The 27,267-nt window shown below is 42.6% G+C and overlaps 1 protein-coding gene across 1 annotated transcript in view; it reads right to left on the bottom strand.

Moving 5' to 3' along the window:
- The window catches only part of RAB11FIP4 (RAB11 family interacting protein 4), a 120,297-nt gene that overhangs the window by 61,393 nt on the left and 31,637 nt on the right, over positions 1-27,267 (bottom strand). Inside the window, exons 2-3 of the mRNA XM_074160102.1 lie at positions 19,712-19,799; positions 9,835-9,923 (exon numbers count right to left, since the gene is read on the bottom strand). Coding sequence (XP_074016203.1) covers positions 9,835-9,923; positions 19,712-19,799 — 177 coding nt within the window. The remainder of the gene's footprint in view (positions 1-9,834; positions 9,924-19,711; positions 19,800-27,267) is intronic.

A 27,267-nucleotide genomic window follows, 5' to 3' on the forward strand; every position in this document is an offset into this window, starting at 1 on the left:
AGCTCTGGAACTGGTCCAGGCTCTGCAAGGACCGCGTCGAACGGAGTGAAATGGTCTCTCTGTTCCACTGAAGTTAGGATGGGCTTCAGCAGCCTCTTCTTGGCATGCAGTTGCTCAACAGAAGCTGCATTTCTCCGCATCCTTATTCTACACAGGGCCTCTGTGTCCCTGATTAAAAGAAGGTCAAATAGCCCATATCTCTTTTTAATTTTTAATCGCAATTTCATGCTGTTATTTCAGCTGCTGGAGGCAGTGTAGCACAAATCCCTCAGGAGTAATTCCTAGATACTCTCTTGTAGGCTGGCCTACTTTTTCTTCCTGTTCAGTTACAAATTGCTTATCGCAGCCCAGATGTGTGACAGGACTGGAAAAGCCTGCCTCCCCACAGACAAATACATTCTCTACTGCAGCATGTAAAAAAAAAAAATAAATAATCACATTTTGATTCTTCTCCAGCTTCTAAAAATAGACAAGATAATCAAGATCTAATTTTTAGCTCTGTAAGCCCAGCTGAGTACGATGGTTTAATTTTAAACAGTTCTGTAGACTGCAACAGAGGACAATGACACGGTCCTCCCCGTGCGGCTCTCACGATAGGAGACAGGTCTCAGCGCTGCTGGGAAGACCTGGCGGGGGGAGGCACTTGAAGGGGTAGGTCAAATTCCACGCGGTTTTGCAGGGATTGTGGGCACTGCAAGGGCTGGGTGTGAAATGCAAGAACAAGGAAGTGGGAAAGGTGTCCTAAAGCTTTCCTAATTAGGAATTTCATCAACTGCATGGGTCATTTTGGTGGCAACTCTTGAGGCTCCTGAAATCATATATTTGAACCCTGAAATATTGTGGGCAGGACCGCAGCAGCTGTGTGACATAAATTATTCCCGTAAGATTTCACCTATGGAGGAATTTTTATTTAAGTGGAAAAATTCCTAGCAGTATGTGCAGTTCTTGTTTTGAAAAATGAGAGAAGCTGCCTCCAAAAAAAATACACTGCTCTCAGTTTGGTTAGAGAGGCTGGAAAGCAGAAAAGAAGCAGTCAAATCCTTTTCGTTTGCTTGTGCAATGGGGGATTTCGCTGGATTTGTTTAGCTAGGACATCTCTTTGTGGTTGACTTTCTCTTTACAGTTTCATAATAACCTGGAATCTTGGCTTTATCAACCAGCTTTTACAGGTCTACATAGAACTTACTTCTGATGGGAAAAGGAAGAAAAAAAAAAAAAAAGGATAAACCTAGTTAAATCAACAGTTTTTACTCAAAAAAAATTAAAATCCTGTATTTCAATTTCACAGCCTTCCCACTGAAAATATTCCAAGAAGAACACTCTATGTCCCAAAATCTTCCATAAACACAGCAAAAATTTCCCTGAGCAGCAAGGAGAAAAGATAGGAAGCAGAATAAAAAATAAAAACAAAGAAAGAAAAAGTTTCAACTTTATGAACTGGAGGGCAAAGATATCTCATTTTGTCACACAAGGGTCAAGAAACCCACCGAATGCTACATGCCCTGCCTCTTACGTTGCTACTTTTATTACAGGTATTTTGGTATTCCCCAAAGACCATGTATCAGTCAAGACTCATTCACCACCCTCTGATCAAGCAGATGTATTTCTTTCACAGGAGTACAGTACACAGTGACTGCTGTCATATTTCTTTTGCTTAGGTTGTTAATAATGCTCTATTCAAGACACAAGACAAGTGGACGGATTTTCAGTACACAAAACAAAATGCAAAAAAGGACTAAACCACAAAGCCATGCTTACCTGAAGGATTAAATCAATAACGATGTGACTTCCTCAATAGAAAAAGACCAACTTTTAGCCTTCAGGCATTTCAAAGCCTCTACCCAAAGACTGAGCCACAGCCTAAATTGGTTTATCCATGGAGATACAAGGATGGGAGGAATATTTTGCCATGGCAACTGACAATTCCAGAAAAACCACCCCCAAAACTGTGCTTAGTCAGAAAATCAGCAGATTAAAAGCTTGAAGATAATGCCTCAGAAAGAAAGAATAGGGATGAGACAGAAAATGCCTATCAAACAGAGGTTCTGTCACAGAGATAGGTGACAGGCTTTCAAATGGTAAAGCTTTTGAATGCTACACAAAACCCTACCTAGGCCACAGAACAGAAATAAACACTCAAAAAAGAGTCATAGATAACAACAAATACAAGTGCACAAGGTGACTTTCCTATAGATGCCTGGAAGGACACTACGGTTGGAACTTCATCTCCGTCGCTGAGTCACAGCAAGGATGGCTGAACCAGGCAGTGTGACAGGCAGTCACACTTTCACCCGTTTCAAACCACCCAGCCAAATTTAGCCCTAAGAAATGGCAAATTGTGACTCAGACAAGTGCCTGTGGGAAGTGAATAATGTTTGGTCCCTCACTGATTTAAGCTACTATTACAGGAGGCCAGTAGTTCATCTGCAAGAGCAGGTGCTTAAAATTTAAACCAGCTACCTGGCGGAATTTGTGCAAAAACACTGATACACACAGATTCAGCCCAGATTCTCAACCCCACAAAGGTGGCACTATCTGAACTACTGTGCTGAGACACTCCATTCTGAGGGCTATGGAAACTCAAGCAACATCTCTATCGGGCCACCCCCCCAGCTCTGGGCAGTCTTCTGCTGGCCTCAGACAGTGGAATTGCATTTGGAAGCAGCAAAGCCCATCTTCTAGGGTGTTATGGCAAGAACTGGGTGGGAAAAATATTTCTCCCAGCCTGGGAGCTCTTAGATTTCAAAATATTTTCTTGGCCCAGCTCAGGATGACAAGGTCAAAACCTCAGATTTTTCTCAAAAGAAAATCCAAAACACATTTTGAGAAAGGGAAGAAATACTTTTTGACTAGGCCAGAGTGGTTCGCTTCTTCTGTATTATTTTATGTGTGTTTTATACAGCAACCGAGTAAAAACAAGTCAGGGAAAAAGTAATTTCCCCTTTAAAAATGGCAGTGTATGACATTCCACCAAATCAAAAATTCAAACTGGTTTTGAAAAAGAAAATAATCCTCAATCTCTTTTGTGGCTGTTTTTGGAGGAGTCAGCAGTTATTTTGTTGGAAGATGCCTACCTTGCCCCGACTGCAAAACCGCTCATTCTCTGTACAGCACTTCTTCAGGGCAGCATATTGCAATCAGCTTGAGCAGCCAGAGAGGTAGATTATTTTTATGCAGGTGTTTTGTACCAAGGACATTTATTTTTGCATGTATGCACAAACATAAAAAATATAATTCAGAATATTGCCAGGTGAAAGCAGGCAATTTCCATGTAAATTAGTCCCAAATGGGGGCACGCTGTGCTCTTCATTGCTCTTGGTAATTGTTCACTGGGGGTTTCTCAGCAGTTGTAGTTAATGTTGCCTTCTGATGCTTGGAAAAAAAATAGGAAAAAATGAATTGCTGGGAGTGTTGCCCTTAGAGGTTACAATAAACTTCTCATTGGTGCAGACAGTGTGTTGCCTGTGTATAATCCTGCCTAGCCCTACCTAGGAACATGAACTTTTTTCTCTCTGTGACTGCATGGCTGTGCTTTATCAAACTTTATCAAGCTTTTCTTCCCTGCCTCTCCAGTGAGGGATTCGGGCAACAAGAACCCAGGGTGCTGACCTAACTCCTGCCAGGGTCTGAGAAGTCTTCCTGCTGATTTCAGCAGGGGCTGGGATCAATCCCTAGGCTGGGCCTCCCAAGAGGCAATCTCTGGAGACGTTGAGTGTACTCATTTCCCAGCGGATGCAGCAGAAGCTGAGAGGAAGGAGAATCTGGCAGATTTAGGAGCCCCAAATATAAAACAGACTTATAGATTAGACCAGGGAACCTTCTGCTTCCCTTGGCAAACCCAGGCGAGAGGCTCAAGCCAGAACATTCCCAGTTGAAGTTCTGGAGCTCGTGCGTGTCCCAGGTTTTGACTACTGCAGGAATGAAGACGCAGCCTCTCTCCCAGCTTCCCAAGGAAAGCCGTTAGGATGAGCTGCTCATAATCACAGCACAGGTCCCACAGTGACAGCAGGACAGAAGAGCCCACCAGCAGCTTGGTAAGGGAATCCATTTGCAAACATGCGCTGTGCTGATCGCTGTGTGGCATAAACACCCCAAGAGTCTCAAGCAAAGGGAGGGAATGCTTCACACGTGAGGCAGACACGGAGTATCTGCGAGGCTGAAAACACAATGGGAGCCAAGAATGACAGAGAGTGTGGGTGGTGGAGAAAACTGGAGGCTGATAAGAAATGGAAAAAGAGAAAGCTTTAATTTGCTGTGTTTAATATTGCTTCTCCTTACTGCGCAGGCTGTTTTTTTCTCTTTGCTATTGGTTGGAAAGGTATTTCCAACTTAGTAACTTCTTAGCTGCTTTGCCTTTACTAAGATTGGAGTGTCTCTGCCAGTGCAACCACAGAAGGCAGGAGGAAAGATGTATTTCACATTAACAGTTAGGCAACACCTGGGTTTAATGTTAGGAAAAATAGCATCAAGAAAATTCTCCTGACAAATGAGGTCTATCATTTTGCCCAAAGGTGGCAAATTTGTCAAAGGTGGAGCCACTGCTTCAAAACACAGCATATATGAGATGAAAAATACAAACAAATCTGGTTACACACTCTCTAAAGTTTCCCCACTGGATCTAATATCCTTCACAAACTTTGCTTCAGCTTCTAGAAGGAAGAGTGAGCTCAGTACAGCAAGGGTGCAGAGAGCCAGAGCAAGCTACGGGGGAAGACATTTTATTATGGGCTCAGCCCTGCCAGGTCTGCACCAAAGACAAAAATACATCAACAGTCAAGCTATGAAGGATATGTGGTGCTACCTTTAGTAAAGATCTGCATTAACTTGTGGTGTCAGGTTAGTAGTATTACTTGACTGTAATACTACTATTGACATGGAGTCGTTGTCTCCATGGTGGACACCACCCCAAACTGGGCAGAACAAGCTTCTGGCAAACAAGAAGTGATACGGCAGATGTTTCTTTGGCTCGGGTAAGATTTGATGTCTTTGCTTGCTCCTCTCCACTGAAGTGACCCAGAGGGATTTACTCACTAGCGAACTAGATTTGCTGCAACTGGTGAAAGCAATGTCCTCAGTGGAAAAAAAGGAGAGCTTTATTTAAGGTGGGAATAACAAGAGGAGAACTGCAAGTTTGAGTTCAATAAAATATTCAATGCTTTCCTGGGCTCTGCTTTTTAATAAATAGCAAGAGACAGCACAATTGGAGATAATAACCGCAATTCCACGCTGACAAAGGAGACCTATGCCAATGGACTTTCACCTTTTCTCAGTCCAGCTGTGTCTCAGACTACTCTGTTCCTCCACAGCCTAATGAAAAACCTGTTTGGATCACAGTCTTTTTCAGTGCCGACAAGCCCCCTGTGTTCTGACCCAGGTGTTAGCAGATATCCTCAAGCTGCTAGTAGGGAAAAAACTTTTTTCAGAAGCCAGTGGGGGACTCCTAATTGCTACTGAAAATATTTTCAAAGCAGCAGACCAGTTAGGAGTCCCAGCTCCATCCCAGAGGCAAACACAATTTATTTGTCATGTTTCAACAATTTTTCTGCTGTTCATACAGTGTAATTAATCACTTGGCAGGCAGGCAAACACATATGGGACTGAAAAAGGCAGCTCATTCTTTGACATGCAGCAATCATCCTGTACCTTGTTAAGAGGCAGATTCACTCTCTTATTTACAGGTGACAGCAGCAAAAAATTGGAAATCAGCAACTCAATACAGCAACAATTAATAAGAAACAAATATCCTTGATTAAAACAAGGACTCTGCTATTACAGTATCTTACAACATGCTCTTCCACCGGGCTTGCATGTACAGCATTTGGGCATTGATTTCAGATTAAAAGGCAATTACTCACGTAAAAATACATAGTCTGCCCCTTCATAAGCAGCTACTCAAACAGGTATCCTGCTACCTGGTGGTGAGAGGCTCTGAGATCTGTCATTCAACCTCCTCATCCAAGATCCATCTGCTGATCTAGATACAGGCTCCCTTCAAATCTTAACAGCCAAAATACACCAGGTGAAGAGCTGAAAAATCCAGCTCCTGTTGCTGATTGCCATGTCCCCAAACTTAGGCACTCAGACAGAAGAGCATCTAGACCCAGGGTCACTGCTTCTCAGGGCCTGCAGTGCAAATCTCAGCCAGGGAGCTTCAGATGCAGCCAGCCTAATTCCCTCTGAGTCCTGTGGCTAGTGCTCCCAGCTGGCTAGGTGCCCAGGAAGGCCCAGAGCCAGCCATTCGGAAATACTAGACACAGGCACTTTGCTTTGTTTGAGCTGGCTGAATCTGGGTCTGGGTTTTCACACACATACTTCAGCTGTGGACTTTCTGTTGGTTACCATCTCCAAAAGGCTATCCAAGGACTTTGAAGTGCAACCAGATGCTTGCCACAACACAAATCCTGCACACTGGACTAGGGAGACTTTTGTCTCCCTTCAAACTGGAGCCAAAACAAGAGTTGAGGCCATAGCAGCAAACACTGTGAAAGGAATTCAGGATCTGTAAGTTGGCTTCTGACAAATTCAGAGCGTTTCTATTATCTCTCTACAGGCTGTAAGAAACAGAAATTATATATACTAATAAACAGCACTTGGCTGAAGCAGTGCCTCAAACGGGGCACAATACAGGCCTTAACCAAATCAACAGATTCTGAATTCATACACAGAGGGGGCAGGTTTATTTGTCCTGGAGCTGAGAGGCTCTACAACTGCTAACTCCGAACTGCAACCCCATCCTCTTAAGTTTCTTTGGAGCAGCTCTCTCTGTATGTGCTAACATACTCTTTGCAGCATGAGTCAATGCTGATGGAAGTCAGTGGGAGATTTCCCACTGAGCTGAGAGTCCTGTAGTAACACAGTGCTGCTCTTTGCTTTCTGCATGTCACACCTTAACAGACTTGAGCTCAAAGGATGAACTCTTAGTTCCCCTGAAATATCACTGACAGCCTTTCATTACAGACCATTAGAAACCTTCCATGGAATGGTCTTTGTATTTTAAATTGCATATACCATAATATTTTTTTTCTCTTTTTTGACAAAGGTTTGATACATTAAAAGCTTGTCAGCTTTTGTTCTTGTTTACACTGATGGAAGAAAAAAAGTAAAAGCAGACCATTTAGAAAATGTCAAATGTAATGTCCCAAGCTCCTGGTATCAGAGGATTTTATGTATCACTTTAAATTAATTGCATCCAGTTGGTTGCAGTTAAAGGCTGGAGGGCTGGCAGTTTCTTCTTCCCCATTTGACTCAACATACATAAACAGCTGGATCAATTCAGCATCTTACCGTGCCTCCTGCCACTTCATCCCACTTCATGGCATTACCTTCACCTCCTCAGCCTTTTGGCTTCGGAAAACGACAATATTTGGGCACTTGAGAGGGGAAACAAAAGTGAAAGATGGTGACAGGGGAAATAACATGTGACAAGGATAAATCTCCTCGTTCTCTTAAATCACATCGTGAATACAGAGGCAGCATAACAATGAACCAGCTCAGTACCCGCCTTTGTGTAAGTACAACTCCCTCAGAGAAATGAGAGAGATGCATTCCCTTTTAAAATAGCTGTTCCTGCCATCACATCAGATGTATCCTTCTGCTGCCTGAGAATTTGACTGCACCTGAGAATTAGACAGACATGCAAAGGTATACTGGGATGAAAATCAGATTAGAGAGGCAACTACCATTTGTGCCATTGGGAGCTGCCCATAAACTTGGCTACTTCATCAGGAATTCACACTCAATAAGGCTTGGGAGATGCAAGGAGAGCTCATATGGTTTCAGTACGTGCTTCCTTGGGAACAGGGAACCAATCTCATCAATGGTGATAACCTCAAATCCACCTGGGCCTCAGTTCTCTGTTTCATCAGATTAAAAACTCCAACTTTCTGCCATAGCAGAAGATCTTTAAAGCAAGTACGGAACCTGTTCACAGCCGTTTCCCAGTCTTTAACTGACATCTAGCGAACAGTTTCTAAACTGCACCTGAAAGACCTGGAGATTGTAGATGACATGATCCCCTCTGCAGGGCAGCTGTGCAGAGGAGCTGTGGGATAAGCATGGGGTGTACAACAATGTGCAGTTTCCTACCCTCTCCCTACCAGGACAGCCCATCTGCCCTGTGGGCAGATGGGGAAGAACCTGATTCTGCTCAGAGGCTGCACAAAAACCGCATTGGCCCAATTAAAGTGGGCAAACACAGCGGATGGACTCTATTGCAATGGTGCTGCCCACTGCAGGGACCATACAGGGTGGCTGGTGGACATCAGAAGTCCTACCCAGGAGTGAACAGCAAGGCTTCCACCCCAGCACTGCCAGATCAACTCTTGCTGAACAGGAAGGGTCACCCTCTGCCCGCTTCCTCTCCCAGAGGCACAAATATAGAACTCAACAGGAAACTCAGCGGCCACTATCAAGATTAGGAACTGCAGCTCCCCCCCTCAGGCTGTCCTGGTGGAGAGGTGGCAGGAGTGGTGGAGTTTGCAGCCATCTCACAGTTTGTCTTCAAGCACTCTCCACAGCACATCTTTGGGTGACAGCAGATGTGAAATCCCTGAGGAACAAAGACCCAACGCCCATGCTGCTTGCCTTCAAAGAACGTCAGAACCAGCCTGCAATGTCTGCATAGCAACAGGGGAACATCTAGTGTTTGCAGAAAGCCTGCTTTCCATTTTATAGCCTCTATCATCTATTGCAAAACAGGGAGTTTGGTTTATGATATCTATTAAGGTAACCAAGCAACAGCATGGCGGGTATTTGTATCATCAGTTACAAAAAAAGAGCGTTTTAGAAACAAGCAGAGTGGTGGTGGTGTCAACCTGCCACTGCTCAGGTACTGAAACTAGCCTGACATTTTCACCAAGCAAAAAGAGCCAATAAGCCCAGACAACTCTTCCTTATTAATAAAGTTTATGACCAAATTCTGCCCTCCTGTTTGCAGTCACAGAGGGCTCCTTCCATCTTGTGACAGACATCTTCTGCACCGAGGTAAAGGAAATGTCTCTCTACTTTCTGTATGAACAGCAGACACCATTTTGTATAACGCCATCAAGTGCTGTAACACCATCGTGCTTATCACACATCTTTCCTCAATACGTGAGAATTCTTCTCACATTTCATCACCTGGGAAGGTAAAATGTTTTCTCTACTGATTTCAGGATCACTTGCAGTCTCATAACACCATTGACACAAAACCTTATCTGAATGTCCAATGCTAACTGTACCTTTAATCGTAATAATTTAAATTGATGGAGGTGATTAAAACCAAAGTAAAATGAAGGAGAGACAAATAGCTGCTTAAAGGAAAATTAACATTGTCCTTGTTAGACTGCATAGACACTGTCAAATTAAGGATACAGATGAAGACCTCTAATGGTTTGAAAATATGCTATACCCACCAGCCAAAATACTCTCAAGGTTACTAAAGGTGTATTGTTTCTGCTTCCCAACAGCTGTTGAGTCCCTGTTTATTATCCGCAGACGGTCTCTGAGGACTTGTTCACCTACAAAGTTTGACTGATTTAATTAGATAAAAATCAGTATTTTCCACTTGTGTGGTGCCAGCGAGCTCGTATGTGATGTCTCTCTCCACAGCCAAGCAAATACTGAGGCTTATAAGAGGGACGCTACCCAAATCCTAAATACTCTCATGCTAGCTAACAACTACCCTATGTTAAATGCAGCTTAAACCAGTATGGAAGGCTCGCTGACAGTCATGAACCTATGAAGGACGAGTCAACAGGCCAAGTAAAACACCAGTGTATACAATGACCTGACTGCACATCACTCCAGGGGCTTCCTCAGCCCACTAACATGAGACAGAAATAGAGCTTCTCTTACCTGGTAATAGTAATCAACATAGTGTGGCTCATAGTGTCGAGGCCCAGAGTTTTCAGGAGACAGGACATCTTTTAGTAACTCTTCACAGCCTGGAAAAGACAAATGAGAGCAAATGGTCAGGCTGAGAGTTTATCTTCCCAGGGGTTGCATGGACAATGGAGGAAGAAACGCAGGTTTGTAGCTAATCTGTATGTACAAAACTTTGACAGCTAGCTCTGGAATATGTTTAAATAGCTGTAACAAAGCTCTGCACAGCACGTATGCAGCATGTGGCACTTATTTAAGTGCAATTACACTGATGCTGACCGTCAGCACAGATACACTACACTGCAATGAAAATGAAAGCTGAACATTGCTTGGCAAATTATCTTGCAGGATAGAAACCCACCCCTGACCAACCCAAAATTCTTGAAGTCAAACCCTGGATTTGCAGGCTTGGCATGAGCCAGTGTCTATGGCACATTAGTGTCAGTGGAGCTGCTTCTGATCTTCTCTGGTCTAAGTGACAAAGGGACAATACCTAAACGTCACAAATTCCCCTTCAAAAAGAGCTCTGTCACAGAGCATACAGTGTTTGGCAAGCAAGTATCGATGCACTGCAACCAGAGATTTTCAGCTTCTGTGTTTGCTCTTGTTTACAGCTCAAAAAAATCAATGTCTGTATTTCCCTCAGTCCTTCTTTCATCTGAAAACCTGAGACAAATACAGAAACACTGAAATCACCAAATGCCTCATTCCCCATTAATTACCAATGACCGCACTTGGTGTGTTGAGCTGCAGAAGGCAGTTACCTTAGGCCAGGTTATTTTACAATAACCAGTGTACAGCCTTGGGCCTAAACGGTGTGAAACCTTCTCAGCATGTGCTGTACCTGCTCTACTTGGAAGCTGCAATTATCCAGCAATATTTCTCTCTTATGTCCCATCACTAATGCAATACATTTGGCTGTGACGTTACACACCGAGACCCATTCATGAGGCAGGTGGGCCAGAGGAAACAGAGTAATGTAAGGAAGTGTGAACTGCACAGGTTTATACTGTTAACTGATCTTCTCTCTTGTTTTTAAAATAGAGGAATAATATCTGTTGGGGTGAAAATACCTTGTGGTTATGGAGGGGATTCCCTTACAGAGGAAAGGAGTACTTAAAAGAACAGAAGAGGGGACCAGATAGAGGAAGCCCAATATGGGGGATCAATGTGTTGCCCCTGTCTCCCGCACACAGGCACACGTCAGAGGCAGCACACGGTGAATGAAGCAGCCATTAGGATCTCAGGAGTGTCACAGGGACAACATGCAGCAGGAGTTTTTTTCCCTTTTCCATCTTCTGCAGCAAAGCAAGATTCTCAAGTGGCACAGAACAAAAATTAAATTATTAATTGCACACTTCTGTGCATTTTTCACGTTGCTGGAGAAGTTAGTGGGCAAGAATGGTGTGGGTCACTTCCCAAACAGGAGCTCACCTGGGTATAACAATCAAAAAAAATAATAATTTACTGGCTGATAAAGGCAAGATGTTAAACTTGTTTGCCTAGAGAGGGCATTTTCCACATAACTTGTCCTGCCTGTGACTGTCATATGTCCCACCCAGCCACGATCCTTTTCTTTCTCTTGGTTTTCTTATTAAGTGTGTCAGCCTGTGCTTGACTGACGTTATTCTCTAGTCCTCTTACAGAGGAGAATTCGATTTACTGTTTGTACCTTTTGACATTAATAACCAAAGTTTATTACTCATCAAACTGCCTTGTGCCAGCACCCACTGTGAGAGTCTTTACACTTATGAACTGCTTACTTCACTAAAAGGTCACTGCATGATATGGAGCACCTACTTATTAAGTGAGTAGCAAAATTATCTCCAGCAAAAAAGAAAATAAATGCCAAGTACTACACGGTAATGGATGTAGATTAGTGTAATGAAGGAGACACGTTTACGCAGTTCTAAAAATTCCCAACAATATCTGCAGCCATAATTTCAAGCCTTACTTTCCTAATTCAGTTGTACTAACAGCAGTGCTTCTAGCTGAACACCTCTAAGCAGTCAATCTTCATTTAAGCTTGTTGGGTGAGAAGTTATTACCTCCCCCAACGTTTTTCTTTGGTGGGGAAAAGTCACAAAGGCTGTAGGTCTTCAAAGAAGGTCTTAACTGTCCAAAACAAGGGGAGTCAGAAACCTTTCTGCCTTGCCTCCTTTCAAAATGCCAGTCAGACCGGTCTCTTAGAGCTAGAGTCACTATAACTCCCAGATCTCCAGGGTCTCAAATCTAGGGTTTAGCTGCAACATCTTCCTCTTGCTGTTCATTTCTTACCTAAGATTAGTCCTGATCACATTCTTTCATTTTCCTTGTCCATCAAAGCAGACCCTTTCATGATGGCCCTTGGCCATTTAAATTCAAGCCTATAATGTGTTCAGTAAAAACACTGGGAAGAAAAGCATTGCCTCCTTTGTACCTAACCTACTCGGGGCAGCCCTCACCACTTCTTCACGAGAGCCACCTGGCACAGGCCTGATCCAGAACCACAGAAGCTGATCAAGGATTTGACCCATTTCCAGAACATCACCAGGCTTTTAATCCAATTTGTTTACCTAGCTGCATAGTTTAAAATGGCAAATGAAGCCAAATCTTGCTTTTATTGAAGTAAGAGGGTAAATTTCCATTGGCACTGACAGACTTGGGATACAGATTCATCTGAGACTACCTCCTTCTGCAAAGGTGACTTTTTGGTGGGAAGATGTTTGAGTGTGCAGCAACCAGTGCTCCCTGTGGGAGAGGTTTGCTTAGCACGCAAGCTGGCATGAGAGCTTGGATCTCTTCATTCAGCGGGGAAGATCTGCATGTTACTACACTCCATAAAAAAGGAAGAAGAGAAGGAAATGCTAAGTGGCCATTTTCCCCTGAGATTACTAAAACACATCATTGCTATGTTGCAGACATCTGAACCTGTTCCAACATCCATCAAATCAATGGAAAGATGGCTACTGGCTTCAAGAATCTTCAAATTGTGCTACTAGTTTTATTCTTGTTAAGCACTGTGTTTAAAGAATGAATCCTCTGTTACTCTTTTTCCCTGTGAAGACACAAATCGGTCTCTTAATTCTGGTGGACTGTGGTGCTGGTCTTTTCTTTGGGCTACTCCTTATCACCAGGAAGGTGGGTTTTGGCACACTGTTGGGAAATGCATCAGCTTTCTTACTCGGTATTTTTCTGCAACAGTGCTTATATATCTCACCTTTCACTCCCCCTATCCAAATGATAATTTGAATTTTCCAAGCACTCCAACAGGTTTACACAAGGCACATAATATAAAGAGGGGACACTGGAGTGACTCAAATACTGTGGATATATCTTCTTATTACCATGATATATTTTGGCTTTCTGCCTAGGAAATGCCAGTGAGCTAAATTAGTGTGTCACAGTCCAAACAGAAAACAACGAAAAATCAAGGTTTGCTCTGGCAAATCTCAATATGGAAATAGTATGGTTCTGGACAACAATTTGTACAGGGAGCAGTCTAGTCTAACACGCATGGTGCGCTCTGCTACCAGTACCATTCTTGAGGAGAAACTTGTTTGCCGAGGCTTGCAGAACTGACGTGATGGATATTTGAAGCTGTGCAGCAGTATGAACCCAAGGCTAGGATTTGTCCATAAATAACCCATTGCAAATAAGCAAAGGAATACCTCCTGGCTACTTTAAGGACATCCTGCACTAAGACATCCCATTATTGCTGTAACTTCATTTTCCAGGAAACAGTAAAACTGAAAGCCACTTACATGGTTGATTAGAGCTATTTCATTTGGATGCCTACTTGTATCATAAGATATTAATGTGCTCCATGTTCTCTCTCCCTTGTTGGGAAAATTTCCTCATCTACATTTTTGGGCAGCACTTGGCAAGGAGACTTAGCTGCACTGCAATTGTAGTGCAGCAGTAGACAGAGGAGTGTTTGACGCATAGACGTGCATGAGTTCTTCTTTAACAAAGCACCGAGTTACTCTCTAGTCTGGTCTGTCAAAATTATCCGAGTTAAAAACTATTTATCCTAATATTAAAAAAGCAAAAGCAAACAAAGTTCATTTGGCCAGAACTGGGTTAGGGAGTAGCATATGAGCTTGGAATTATTCGCACTTTGCAGGGCAAAGTGAAGTAAAATGGCAAGTGGCCTGTCCCTTGTCAGAAGAAGTCTGCTGCAGAACAAGAATTCTAAGTGGCACCAAAACCATGGATGGTCATTTATCCTTTCTTTTTGTAAAAACAGCCAGCTAAGATTTTTCCTTTCTTGAAAATACCCGGCTAATACTAGTAAGATCTCAAAAGACAGTGCTGGCTGTCCAGAGGCAGGACCAGACCATCTTTAGTCCTAAGCAACGATGATGAAAGTGTTTTACAAGTCACTGATGGGGAAGACATGAGCCTTTAATATTTTCAGTTCACTCAGCAAGCCAGACATTACTTCTCTTACGGGATAATTTTACAAATGTACCTTCAGTTTCTTTTTAAAAAAACTGGTTTTAACACCCTAACAAACCGTCAATTTGCAAACACACATCCTGGCGACAAATAAGCACAATTGTAGCAAACTGATTTCCTGCAAATGCTCCAAGAAGGAGATTTAACCCATACTGCATCAGGCAATTTTCACAGGCAATTAAGCAATTTTAATACTATAGGAAATCAAATCTGGTTACCTAATTGAGTGTAGTTGGTTCCTGGCATTTTTCCTAAGAGCAATAGCTTTTTACTTTATCTACCCTTGGATCTTTAATGGTGTACTAGACTAATTTATGGTTTCAGGCTGTATTTAGTAAAATTTAGTTGAGTCTTAGAAAACTCTGAAGTACTTCTAAGAGTAACCAACTTCAGTTCATTAAACAGCTATAGCATAATTTACAACAGGAGAGCTCAGCTCTTCACATTTACGCGGCAGTCCTTCTCCTTGGAGCCATCACAAGTACCGCTCCTGTCAGTAAGTTTTCTTAAAAGAAGGTATAAATTCATCAAATCATCTCCAGTTATGGCATACTCTGAAGTTTGATATCTAAATGGATTCATCAAGACGTTGAGGTTTTCTGCAGTGCTTTACTGAAATTCCTGTGCCAGTGCAGGTACTGGTGTATGTTACAAATACTGGTGTCTGGCAAATAAAGATAAACTCCTTTTACATGACTGCAACATATCCATCTCTTATTCCATACTGGATGTTCAGGGCAAAGCTGGTACAGTACTAGTCTCTGCTGTGGGACTGCAAATTAGATTTTAAAGTTAATCAAAAGAGATAGCCACAACTTGGCACTGGTTTTGTGAGAAATATATTTGTTTGGAGCATCTAAATCAAATTATAAAAGCAAATTAAAAAAAAAAAATAATCTCCAGTGAAACAGAAGACCATAAATATTCCACTTTGGAAAGCTTTGTTTTGAAAAAAAACTATTGAATTTCATACTATATTATTTTCATATTCTTTCACAGTCCAGATAACCTATCACAGTGAGCTACCAGACAAGTAAACCTCCTTTTTTGAACATTTCTTTGAAGCTTTGGGCACATCTGTATTCTTAGAATTTTCATCAAAATTGCTAGGAACTCATACAGAAACATATCTACTTTTTAACTTTTATCTGCTCACATAAAGATTGCTTCTAGAAGCTTTCCAGCCAACTGCAGTAATTAGATGCCTAAAGATCCAGGGAAGCACAGAGATGGATTTTTGAAGGCATATAACGGTCTGTGTTACTATTTTGAAGATTCAAAGGTTGCTGTTGCTGCAGGCGGGGAAGCATATAAATTCACAACTGTGCTTTTTCCACACTGTTAATGAATATGAAGGAGCTCCTACAACTCTCCATTTTCAAATGTCGCAACAGAGCATAACTTAAATGTCCTTAAAACTTCTACAAGACAAGGAAAAGACTCTCTTGCTCCAGGAGAAAAACAGGCTGTACGATTTCATCTGAAAAAACAGTGATTCTGCTAAAGCACAAAGACTCATTATTGCAGAAATGCTCTGTGCTAACGTGGCTCAGTCTCTCCCATTATGAAAACTATTACTCTCCAATTAGTACACAGTGGTTAGTGTTATTTTCATTGGTAAAATAAGCTATAAAGTCAGACTACATTTGCCTTTATCTTTTAATTATGTATTAATTTGTATTCGTGCTGTACCCTCTCATCTCTGTGAGCTGCAACACCAAGGTCAGTAGGGGGAGCTCACCCTTTTTCTGTCAGGGTTTGGGCTTTTTAAAGTGGAATATCAAAGCAGAGAGACTATTGGAAAGACAACAGAAATCTTAAAATAGAAGGAACAGGTCAGACTTAATTACGGCCTGCTAAACATACCAAGAGCCTGGTCCTGCAAACACGTCTGGCTGTGGAACCTACCAGCCTGCATAGCACATTAGAAATAACAGTCCCACTCAAGCCTTTAAGTATTACAAGAGACAGAAAATATTTATTGGATCAGTACAATAAATTCAGTACAGCAAAAACAGTCATTGGCTCCACTGAGCAAACAGTAATGGATCCCATGCTGACCCAGCTGAAATCAATGGGAATTCAGCCTTTGAGTGATGTTCTGGCTGCTCTCAAAGTCTCTAGGAAGTGTCATTCCATAAGCTATGCTGGCTTTGACACAGCTGCTCGGTAAGAGGGTACAGGTGTTACTTCATGGCAATTGCTCTCCAGACTGATACAGTTATTAGAAATAAAGCCATGCAGTGAGCAGATAGAGAGGGCAGCTTCAGCATAAGTAAAACCTTCATATTCTGGCATTCCAATGAAATTGCTGCACAGCTTTAAATTTGATGGCAAGCCTGCCCCTGGCTCTGGCAGAGCATAACTGCGTGGGGAAAGCAGCCTAGACAGCACGGGCTCAGTGCAGATGCTGAGGCAAAGTCCTTTAATCCACAAAAGACCAGCAAAAGGAAGCAAAGCTTTCCATAAATAGGAAGCACCCTGCCTGTCCAGTATTCCACCCCAGAGAAACTGTGGGAATGAGTTCCTCCAACACACTCCTCCCTTCTAGCATAGATACCTCCTCTTGAAAAAGTCCTCTCCATCACTTCCAAAGGTCCCTGCTGTTAGTGGGACTCCTCAATGTATCCTTCCCCAGTTCCTGCTACTCAGCGGCTGAAGACAACTATTTGCCTTTTCCACCCGATAGTCGCAGCAGCTGCTGTGGAGGTAAATGACTTATATGTCATGAGGTTTATCAAGCTCAGAAGCACTAAGGAGGAGGCAAGGCTTGATGTGCACTTGTAGAGGAACACAACACTTCATTTGTAGCATGCAAGAGTGAACAATGCTCTTGTTCAGGAGGAGAGAGGCCAAGCTGCAGATTTTAGATCCAGGATTTGGGGTTTCTTCTTGCAGTGAGAGCTGCTTCAAACCAGTTACAGAGCAGACACTTTTCAGTGTTTGTTTTTCAGTTTTTCTCCGATGTTTGGGTTTTTTTCAGGTTCCAACATTTAGCTTTTTGCTAAGATCCATACCTGGATCTGAAATGCTCAACTTGACTTCATCAGAGGTCAATTCTTTATCACTGAGATTAGACTCTGTTGTTCTACATGTGACAAACCTCATGCTTTAAACAAATTCAAGGCACTGAACTACCAAAAAACCACTATATCACCTCTGTGCAGCAAAAAAATTCTTCAGTATACTATAAAAGGCAAGCATCTATGAGACAAATTAATTTGAAGTCTCATAAATAAGAAATACAGTAAGGCATTAGGATAGTAAAGCTTGAATTTAAACATTTGGCTTCCAGTGCTAAGAACAACACAGCTTCATGCTCCATTACTGAAAAAACACTCTGGATTTATAGTAGGATCTCATTTTGCTCTATTAATCTGATTGCCCCAAGCAATTGCAGTAGGCTGAGATGTCAAAGAATCATATTTATAATCTGCTGCTGCCAAGACAAACTGCTTTTGTTTGTTAACAAGCCTGCTGCTACCCTTGGGATGTGGCTGCGCTGAAAAGTGAGAGGTAACAACACGGTGGAGGCTTTCCATTCTGAAAGGCAGACATACCCTTTCTGAACTTTAATATGAACAATTTAATTTTTAAGAAAAGTATGGCTGGTAACCAAAGACCAATAAAACTTCCATGCTGTGAGGTAAGCAATAGAACCGGCTTTTCTAAAGAGATGCTGTGAAAGCACGCATAACAATGTCTTATCAGAAATAGATAAAACTGCTCCTGCAATTACACACACTTGGCACAGACACTGTGTAACTGCTGACAATACTAATGATGTGCTAAGAGAGCTCTAGGTGATGCTGCAGAATTGGATGATTTCTCTGTATCTGTTCACATACACATACTAATATCCATCAAGTATATGATTTGGACCCTACCAATAAGATGCTCCACATAAGGGCTTTAAGCTATTCATAAAATCGGAGTACAGGGTATTGCAGAGAGTTTGATTCAGTCATGTCTTTCCAGGACTAGACCTCAGGATATGAGTACATTCATCAGTTCCCCCAAGGTGAGCAAGGATGAAGACTCCCAAGGCATCATCGCTCTCTGTAACTGTCAATATGCACACACTGTCCCTCACAGTAAAGGAAATGTAGCTGCCCACTCCTTCACTGAGGGTACTGCCCACTGTGAACAGGGCACAGTTATTATAGGAGAGATGTTCTTCTGGGTCAGTCTATCCCTTCCTGATCATATTTTGTGCATTTGTGCACATCTTTAGAAGGTGAATCATAGAGGACTATCAGATTATTTACAGATCTTGTGTCTTATTTAACCCAGAACCCATTTTGCTACAGAATTTCCTGGACAAGGAAAACCTCTAGTATAGACTTTAGTGTCTATACACTAATGTATTAACTTTTCTTCTGGGTTTTCTGTTGCCTTCTCTTCAAACACATCAGCATCACCTTGGAAGACGTCTCCATGAACATGGACTAAGAGCAGCTTCTTGATGTAATTTTACATAATTACACACTATCCTTGGCTGCTGCAAACTTTAATTAAAATTGCTGTAGTGTTACGTTCTTGCATCATTACGGCTTCGTAATAATCTCATTGTAGCAGAATCTCCAGAGGCTTCTTACGATCGCTGTGACATTCACCCTGTCCCTGAAGTAAAGCTGCTGGGCTGTGACAGCACTCTGGCACTTTACTAAGGACATACTACGTGTCTGGAAAACGACAGGCTGGATTATTTTGCTATGGCAAACTAGAAAAATAATCAGCAGCAAAATGGCTGAAGCCTCTCTTCACTGTTTGCTTCATTGCCCTTTGGCCAAGCTATAAAGCATAATAACGTCTATGTCTTCTGTCAAGGACTGTTTCCTTGCAAAGGAGATGGTTTGATTTACCTGGTCTCTGTCTCCAGGGCTCTCATGGCCAACCTGTAATTAACCCTTTTCATTCCCATACATGTCCCCAAGTACTTTGAAAACATGAATTAACTATACCTTGTAGATACCTCAAGAAGAGTGTAATAGCCTTGTATTTCCTAGTAGAGAAACTAAAGTCCAATGGCTCTTCAACTTTCTTAGGTAAATCAACAGCAGAACGAGATGAGAACCTGGAAGTATTAGACTCTGGCATTGCCTGTCAACCACACAGCTACTCTTTCTTCTGCTACATTTGTCTTCAAACCACATCCTATTTGTTCTGAAAAACTAACAGTAAACCAAAATACAAGCACCTGTGGATGTAGGAACTCTAACGTTCCTCACCATTGATACATGAGATGTACAAAAAGGAAAAATATACTGGATCTGTTCCCAGAGTTGCCCTACTGTCACTACAAATAACCACAGTCAAAAGAGAGGATGTCTTTGATCATTACATTTTCTGCAACCAGAGAAACATTAGTGGAACTGAAGTGGATTATCTTTAAGAAATATGCACATACCTTTGATAGCAAAAACTCCATGACAGAAGTCCTTAAAATTGATTCTTCCCAAATCATTTGGGTCCAAGTACTTTGCCAGTTTTTCCACCTAAAAGAAAAGATCATAAAATACGTGCTGAGCTTGGTGTATCATCTGTTGCTCAGTTGGTCTGTATCTTCCACAGAAGACCCCAAGTGGAAGAATACCTGCAATATTCACTTGAATCAGCCAACAAATCGTTCTGCAAGGATAAATCATGTCTTATAGTTGGATTATCTAGTGCTAAGTAAGGCAGGTGCACTGACCAAAACTTCTGCAGCTGGGACACATTAATACTCTTCTCTGTGGATCTCAAGATTAATAAGGGGTGAATCTGTGACCTAGCCTCTCATCTTAGAGCAGGGTGCTGACAGAATCTGCTTCCCTAGGAGCCCTTGCTGCGTATGCAGCTCATAGGAATGTAAAACCTTAGTGATCTCCATACCTTTCATCAAAAGTTACTGGGAAAGGAGAAAGGACAGACAAAGATGTGTACAACCCGTACTAGCCTCATTCCCTAAAGAATCCAGACTATAGGAAACTCATTGGGCACTTAGGATAAAAAAATCCCTTCCTTGCCACAGCAGAGAATACAAGTTTTGTATAGGAAAACAGAAGTATGTTAACAACACAAAAAGATTCATGTGATAAGAGAAAGAATGGTTCTGTTCAGTACACTATGCAAACAAGCAATATACTTATTGCTTATAATCTCAGCCTCACAGTTTAGCCTTTCTGATCACTACTCACCACAAAATGAGATTACACCAAATTTAAACACAGCCACCAAAATGGCATTTGCCCCAAAGGTCTGGCAGATTTTTCAGGAGGGTTTTGGGGACCAGGGAGAAAAGCAGTCTAGACTGGAGAGACTGCTGTGTGTTGTGCTGTCTTGAATAAAGAATAGAGAACAAGTAGCTGAAGAAGAATAAGGAGAGAGGCAGAACAGTTGAGGGAGGTGGGCACAGTGCTGGAAGACCGCAGCTGGCCGTTCTCCTCGCTGTGATAAATATGCTGTGTGACATTCTCTAAGTCCCCTTGTGTCCCTGTGCCTTTGCCTATTGTACCTAGCAGGTACCCTCACTGAGGCAGAGGCAGCCTCTTGCTGCTCATAAGCAATCTCAGTCAGCTGCAACACAACTCTGACCTTGATCTGGGCCCTCCAGACACCCTAGAGAATAAACAAGATGAGCATAGGAGGCAAGGAGTGAAGGCACGTAGGATGCTGCACAATCCTGGTGACTACAGTGCGAGCTCAGATATGTCAGTCTGAGCAGCAACAAAAGCCCAGCTGGAAAGAAATGCAGCAAATGAATCCAGATGACCCAGTTTCTCAATTTTCTGGTGTGTGGTTTTTTTTTGGTTTTTTTTTTTTTAATGTGCTAGCAAAACCGTACCAGTTTCTTAAAGCCCTGCAGATAATGCACTAATGTGTGCACATGACACTCCTTCCCTCAGATTCTCTCAGTACTTATAAATCCTCTCTGTGCCAAGAAATGCCACGATCAGCCAAAGGCCTCATTTAAAAGAAACAAACCTGGATGAGAAAATGACAAATTTTTTACTCACATGCAAAATTTTGTGTTGAATGAGAAAGGACCAATTTGATCCTTACATTAAATCCTTTCCTCTCTCCTTTTCTGAGGAAAAAAAAATCAGTTCATGTAGGCAGAACAAATAAAGAGCTGCATGATGAGTTCAGAGCCCATGACAAGTTAGAAATCTTAAAACCTTCTTATTGCAGGAGGCTTCAACAACTCCAGTCCTGCCAGCCAGGCAGCAGAGTCCAGCTGTCAGCTACCATGCGACTCATGATCTAATTCCTACATCTAGTATCACAAGCGATTACTGTAGCCCCACTAATTTATAGCAGAAGACATCCTTCTGTTTCCAAAACATAGCCATTTCACCAGTAGTGTGCTTTTAGTGCATACAAGGCTAGCTGGAAATCCTTACTGAAACCAATTAAGTAGATACACACTTGATACGGGAAAGCTGAGTCAGTGTTATCCCTGCTCACCTTCACAAACAACACAGATGTTACAGAAAGATGAAGCGGTGGCAGAAAGTTGTTTCTTCAAACTGTTTTTGGGTGCACTCAAAACAAGATAATCAAACAAGCTATCGAGGCTGGGAGCAGCAAGATTTTACAGCTGAAAATCTTCCTGACCACTGTGGTAGCTTAAATACATGGCAGATGTGTCAGCTGGTGTGACTCAGCCTGGCTCCAGAGGCTTTGATGAGGACCTTGGTGTGGCCACCAGCTGAGCATGTCCCCTCATGGATACAGCCACAAAATCTAATCACATACCAGTCTTCCAGGTTACAAGATCAGCCCGTAACTCTCTTTGACAAATGGCAAGCTCCCATCATTGTAATGTAAGTAAATACTAGTTTAGATGCTTGCAGAGTTGCTTTAGAGAATCCTGTTTCCTGTAGCTCTCTTGCTAAGAGGCAACAAATTATGTTTTAGGTTTTAATGTACAGATTCCCGCAGCCAGCAGGGAAGCCTCTACACTATTTAATATTATGCTATAACACAGTAGTGTCACTGGGTGTTCCCAGTGAATCTGGCACACGTTTATTTCTTAAAGTTGATCCAATGATTTTAGTCTACCAGTTGTTCAGTCATATACAATTACATTTTTAAATCAAATTAAATAAGATGTTTTATCCCTGGGTGTGTGTATTGTGAAGGAACACAAAATACATTCACATTTAGGTCTAAGCAATGTCTTAACAGTAAATGAAATTATCACCTGAGTAAAGTGCTTCAGTGTTCAGTTTCCCCTAAATCTAATTTTGCAGGTTTTAAATTAGATTCTATAATGCAAGTAACTGACATCAGTGCAGAAGATGAAGAATTTACAGCCTGATGGAATTTATGCCACATTTTCAGCCAGCACTGATCAACACAGCTCCCAGCACAGGTCAGGGACTACAAGGATTTTGATCAACTGGGACTATATTTAGGTGGGTACTTGCATAGAGTTTGTGCATTAATATACACACACGTATTGTACATAAATTCCTGCATATTTACACAGAGTTTCGAGCCTGTAGTACACAATCTTGCACTTTTACCAGTAGCTTTCTGGGATAAAGCAAGAAGCTCTTCCTAGTTAATTCCAGACTGAAGGCATTACTTAAAATTAAGCTCAATTTGAAGCTGTAGGCAAATAAACTATGCCATCCCAGCCACCCCGAAATCTTCTCTGCTGTCTATACTGCATCAACCATTCTTCTGCTTCACTTTGTTGAGAAATAATGTCCTATTCCTCCTTCTCAGAAAGGGTTGGCTCCCAGCAATTAATCAGAAGTTGTAATGCTTATTTATTGCCTCAGGAAACGTTAAAGGCTTGTCAGCCTAACTGCCAGGCTGCGTGACATCGAAGTATTTTTTGCAGTTAACAGCCCCCTGGGCTTACAGCTAGGATAGTCTGCTAGCAAACGAGGGAGCAGCAGCCCCTCAGCCTCCTTAGTGGAATGGGCAATGCAGCCCATGTTTGCATCCGTGGAACACACAGGCTGTGCCAGTCCTAGGCACAGACGCCCAAGCCCCCTGCATCCCTAGACAGTGCTGGGCTCTGGCTCCTCTGCTGGTCCCACTGCAAAGGACACAGGACTGCAAACACAACTGGTGCCATAATTCAGTGCCGAAATGACCAAGTGGTGGTTGTGATACCTATAGGCAGCACAGGGAACATACTGTGTGCTCCAGAGCTTAACATGATAAGCCATCACAATGAGCTAGAGACAGTGTTTTGGGCTGGGGACAGACACTTTTCTCTGTATTGCTGCACAGAGCAGTTCCCGACCATGTGGGACAGCACAAACAAGGTCTGGATTGTAAACTAGTTCTTCATTGTAGGAAGAGGACAAGGACAGAAAAAAATTAGCTGCAGGCTCGATAATCTAGCTGGTTCTTTTGGCAGCTGCAAGGGTCTCTCTGATGAACCCTTCAGTAGACATCCAGTAGTCTCAGAGAGAAGACATAAATCATTTTTGTTTTGGGAAACTATCAGAGAAAACCAAACCCTCTGTCTCTATTGTTTAACTTGCCTGGATGCATGGGTGATTATCCTTTCAATGCAAACATATTTCTCCATTGTCATAGCAGGCCACTTCAGCCAAAGCATCTGCCTCCTCTGTTGGGTAGCTCTCCAGCTATACTGACTGCGCTGCAGAGATGTTTGAACCCTGCTGCTTTCTGACACATAAGAGCAGGCTAGGAAAACTTTAAAGAGTCTCTACAATGAAAATAAAGGGACAAGGTTCAGTGCGAAGAAACAATTTTGAAATCAAAACTGCCCAAGGCAGAGATGCATATTAATGAGCAGGTATTAGCCGTACAAAGCAGTGGACAATAAAGTGAGGCAGGGTATTCTTCCACCAGAGAAGAACCTCTGGTTCAAAATATAAGTTTTGGACGCAACACAGAAGTGTGGAGCTGAGACTTTGTGGCGCACATGTTGTAGGTAAGCAGGCTGGCCTAGGTCAGGAACCAGGAAGGGTTGGATTCTCAGCTCAAAGGCTGTGAGTAAACGATTTACAACCCAGCTCTAAACAGAGACTGATCAGAGTCTCAGTAGAAAATCTGCCAGACTAAACCCTACCCAGCAAAGAAGAGAGAGCAGTAACTAAATGAAAAGGCTTAACAGTTAGAGACCCTGGCTGCTGCAGAACCATCTGCTGGATGCCAGAACTGATAACACAGCTGAATCCAGACACGGGAGGAGAGCAGAGGTGAAATCCTAGTGTCAGCAAAGCCAAGGTGGAAACCCACAGTCAGCCAAGGGGTTGCTCAAAAATTTACCTGCAAGGGTTTTAAGTCCAGTACTCACTGGCTATTTTTGTGCCCGCAGATAGTGTCAGTATGCTGTCCTTTGCTCATTTCCTTCAACAGGGGTTTCAGATGGTTCCCTGCCACACAATCCTGAAATCTAAAGTTTTCAGAAGCCCTGGTGTTTGTACTGAATTCAGTGCCCTAAAAATTACAAGGGGATGAGAGCATTTTTCTTTGAACTCTATCTACTAATTTTGTTTTAACTCTTACAAGAGAAGTGAAGCAGGCAGAGGCAGTAAGCTTGCTGAAATATTATAACCTTTTTGATTTTGGTGCCATTTAGGTATGAGGAAAAGATTTAAGTTTTGGCAAAGTCACCCAACTCAGCAACCAGGAAATGCATTTCCTCAGTTTCTTTGGCCCAAAGTTTCTCACTATGTTAGCTAGAGACACCCCTAAAAGTGCAGACAGCTTTGAATTTACTGGAGAAGAGAACTTTCTATCTCCCAGATCTGTTCCAGTGAAGGTGTGAAAGGTCCCCTCCTATCTCCTACGTCCACACAAGGATTTTTGTAGCAGAGGGAGTGGAAAAAGAGGAGAGAAGAGGACAGGTCATTGACAAACTTCAGAAGAGATTTATTGAAACTGAGCTTCTTTTGCAAGTGAGTTCAATACAGAGGCACCTCCCAGCCAAGGAACCCTCTCATGACTCCTGGCCAGCTCTCTTACTGATGCTGCCAAAACAGCTAGGGTTTTTTCTCAAGCAAAGATTTTCTGACTGGAACTGAATCCTGCTTCCATTTCCAGGCAAGAAGAAACTCAGACCTCTACTGACCTCAATTTTCTTTAAAAACTGACCAGCACAGAAGAGATTTTGTTAACACCGAGAAAATTTGTTAGATTTAGATGTAATTGAGTTCTGAGGGACCCCACACTGGCTCCATCCACTGAAATCTTACAGCAGGATCCAAGTTACAGCCAGAAGATGCCATCTGAAACAAACATCTCAGCAGTTTGCCTTCATACTGAAGGAGTCCGTGAGCATGTCTCACACTGAAGAGTGAGCTGGGAACACCTGGGAGCTGTGAGAACGGCAAGACAAGCACTTGCAGGAAAGGTCAGGCTGTGCTGCAGCAGCAACATTTGGGCAGGATCTCCCAAAGCAGAAGCATATGCAAGAAACCTCAAAAAACAGCAAAAGGAGATTAAATACGTAAATGCTGCAGGGTGGAATTAGAGAGGTTCCAATGTGATTTATACAAGGAGCAGCAGAAGTGCGCTCACCCTGGTTTTAACAGACTGGCCTTTTTCGCATCTGGGGAAGGGGTGTAAGTTAACACCTTCACAGTCTGAAACGCAGAGGCAGGACTTGTGCCAGCTTAGCAGTGCCAGGCCGTGTGGCCACCACCTGTGTTGAGACCCACTCCCAGCTCTTTAGCCAGCCCCTGGGTTCAGGCCTTTTTAGCATCCACGTGATCTGGGATGTTAAGAGGTCTTCAGTCAGGGTCCTCTTCAGTAAGTCACCCTCACGGCTGCACAGGGTTGTTTGTTTCGTCCCTGGTCCCAGTCTAGGGCCTTGAGTAACAAAGCAAGAGGGACTCTTGCTGCTGTAGCTCAATAATTCGTTGCCATGCAAAAATTGCCATGCTCCTCTCCCCTAGCCCGCTTTCCCTTTGCTCTCCAGGTCCTGGTCCTCCACTACGTCAACTCTGCAGCTGGCCACAGCCAGCCAGACACCAGCAATTTTTCACCTTGCCTCCTTACAGACAACACTAGATATAGGCTGTTCTCTAGTGAGAAATCACTTGCAGTCTTTAATATCCATGATGACACAAACCTAATTTGGGATAACAACAAATTATTGCGATACCACATACACAGATTTAGCCATCAGCATCCTTACAGTTAGGATTTCTAACCATAGCTGAGACCCAGAAGTTATTACACCTAAGGAATCCATTCTCTTACACCATATGCTTCACTGGCTAACATCTCTACTTATAAACAAAACATTTTATGGCTACAGAGAACCACCAAGAAACTTTGAAATGGGGTACACGTGAATAGCTCTGAATCTGAGCACACCCAAGAAAGGATCATTGCCTGGAATTAAGAAGTTTTCAGAACTTCCTTGGAGTACACGTCCCAAAGAGACTGTTCTCAGCTACAGAAACTACTTTTCCCCATCCTATCTGCAATCTAGAGATGACCAAAATCCTGGTGAGTTTTTCCTCTGCAATCTACCCCTTTGGATGCATCAATTGCTTATACAGACAATACCACTTGATTAGTATTTCTCATTTATTTTGTTACCCCTAATGTAATGTCGCAGCTGACAATGAGCAAGCACCACAATCATAAGACTAACTTCTCTCTACAGACTCCCCCCACCATCCATCATCCCATATGTGAGAACCTCTCATTTAAAGTTACTTAAAAAGAGCTGATTTGAACAAGATTCCGTTTCCCTCCTTCCCTCTGATGCTGTGTTGCAAAACAAGACATTTGGCTGGGTCCACAAATCTTACAACAGTCTATGGGGAATCCCACACAGTCTGGAATACCATGGGAACAGAGAGCAAGGCTAAAAATATGCCAGAGCCATCTGTTCACCCTACAGTAATTTTATTGTGTTACTCTGGAAACAAAGGGTTAACGTCTTGAACTGTTTTCCTAAAACCACTGATTCACTCACTCACTAAAATAAGCAGGGCTGCATTAACACCTTCTCCTCCACTTCTACCAGAACTG

This window comes from Numenius arquata, chromosome 17 (genome assembly GCF_964106895.1).
Source record: "Numenius arquata chromosome 17, bNumArq3.hap1.1, whole genome shotgun sequence".
Classification (NCBI taxonomy): Eukaryota; Metazoa; Chordata; class Aves; order Charadriiformes; family Scolopacidae; genus Numenius; species Numenius arquata.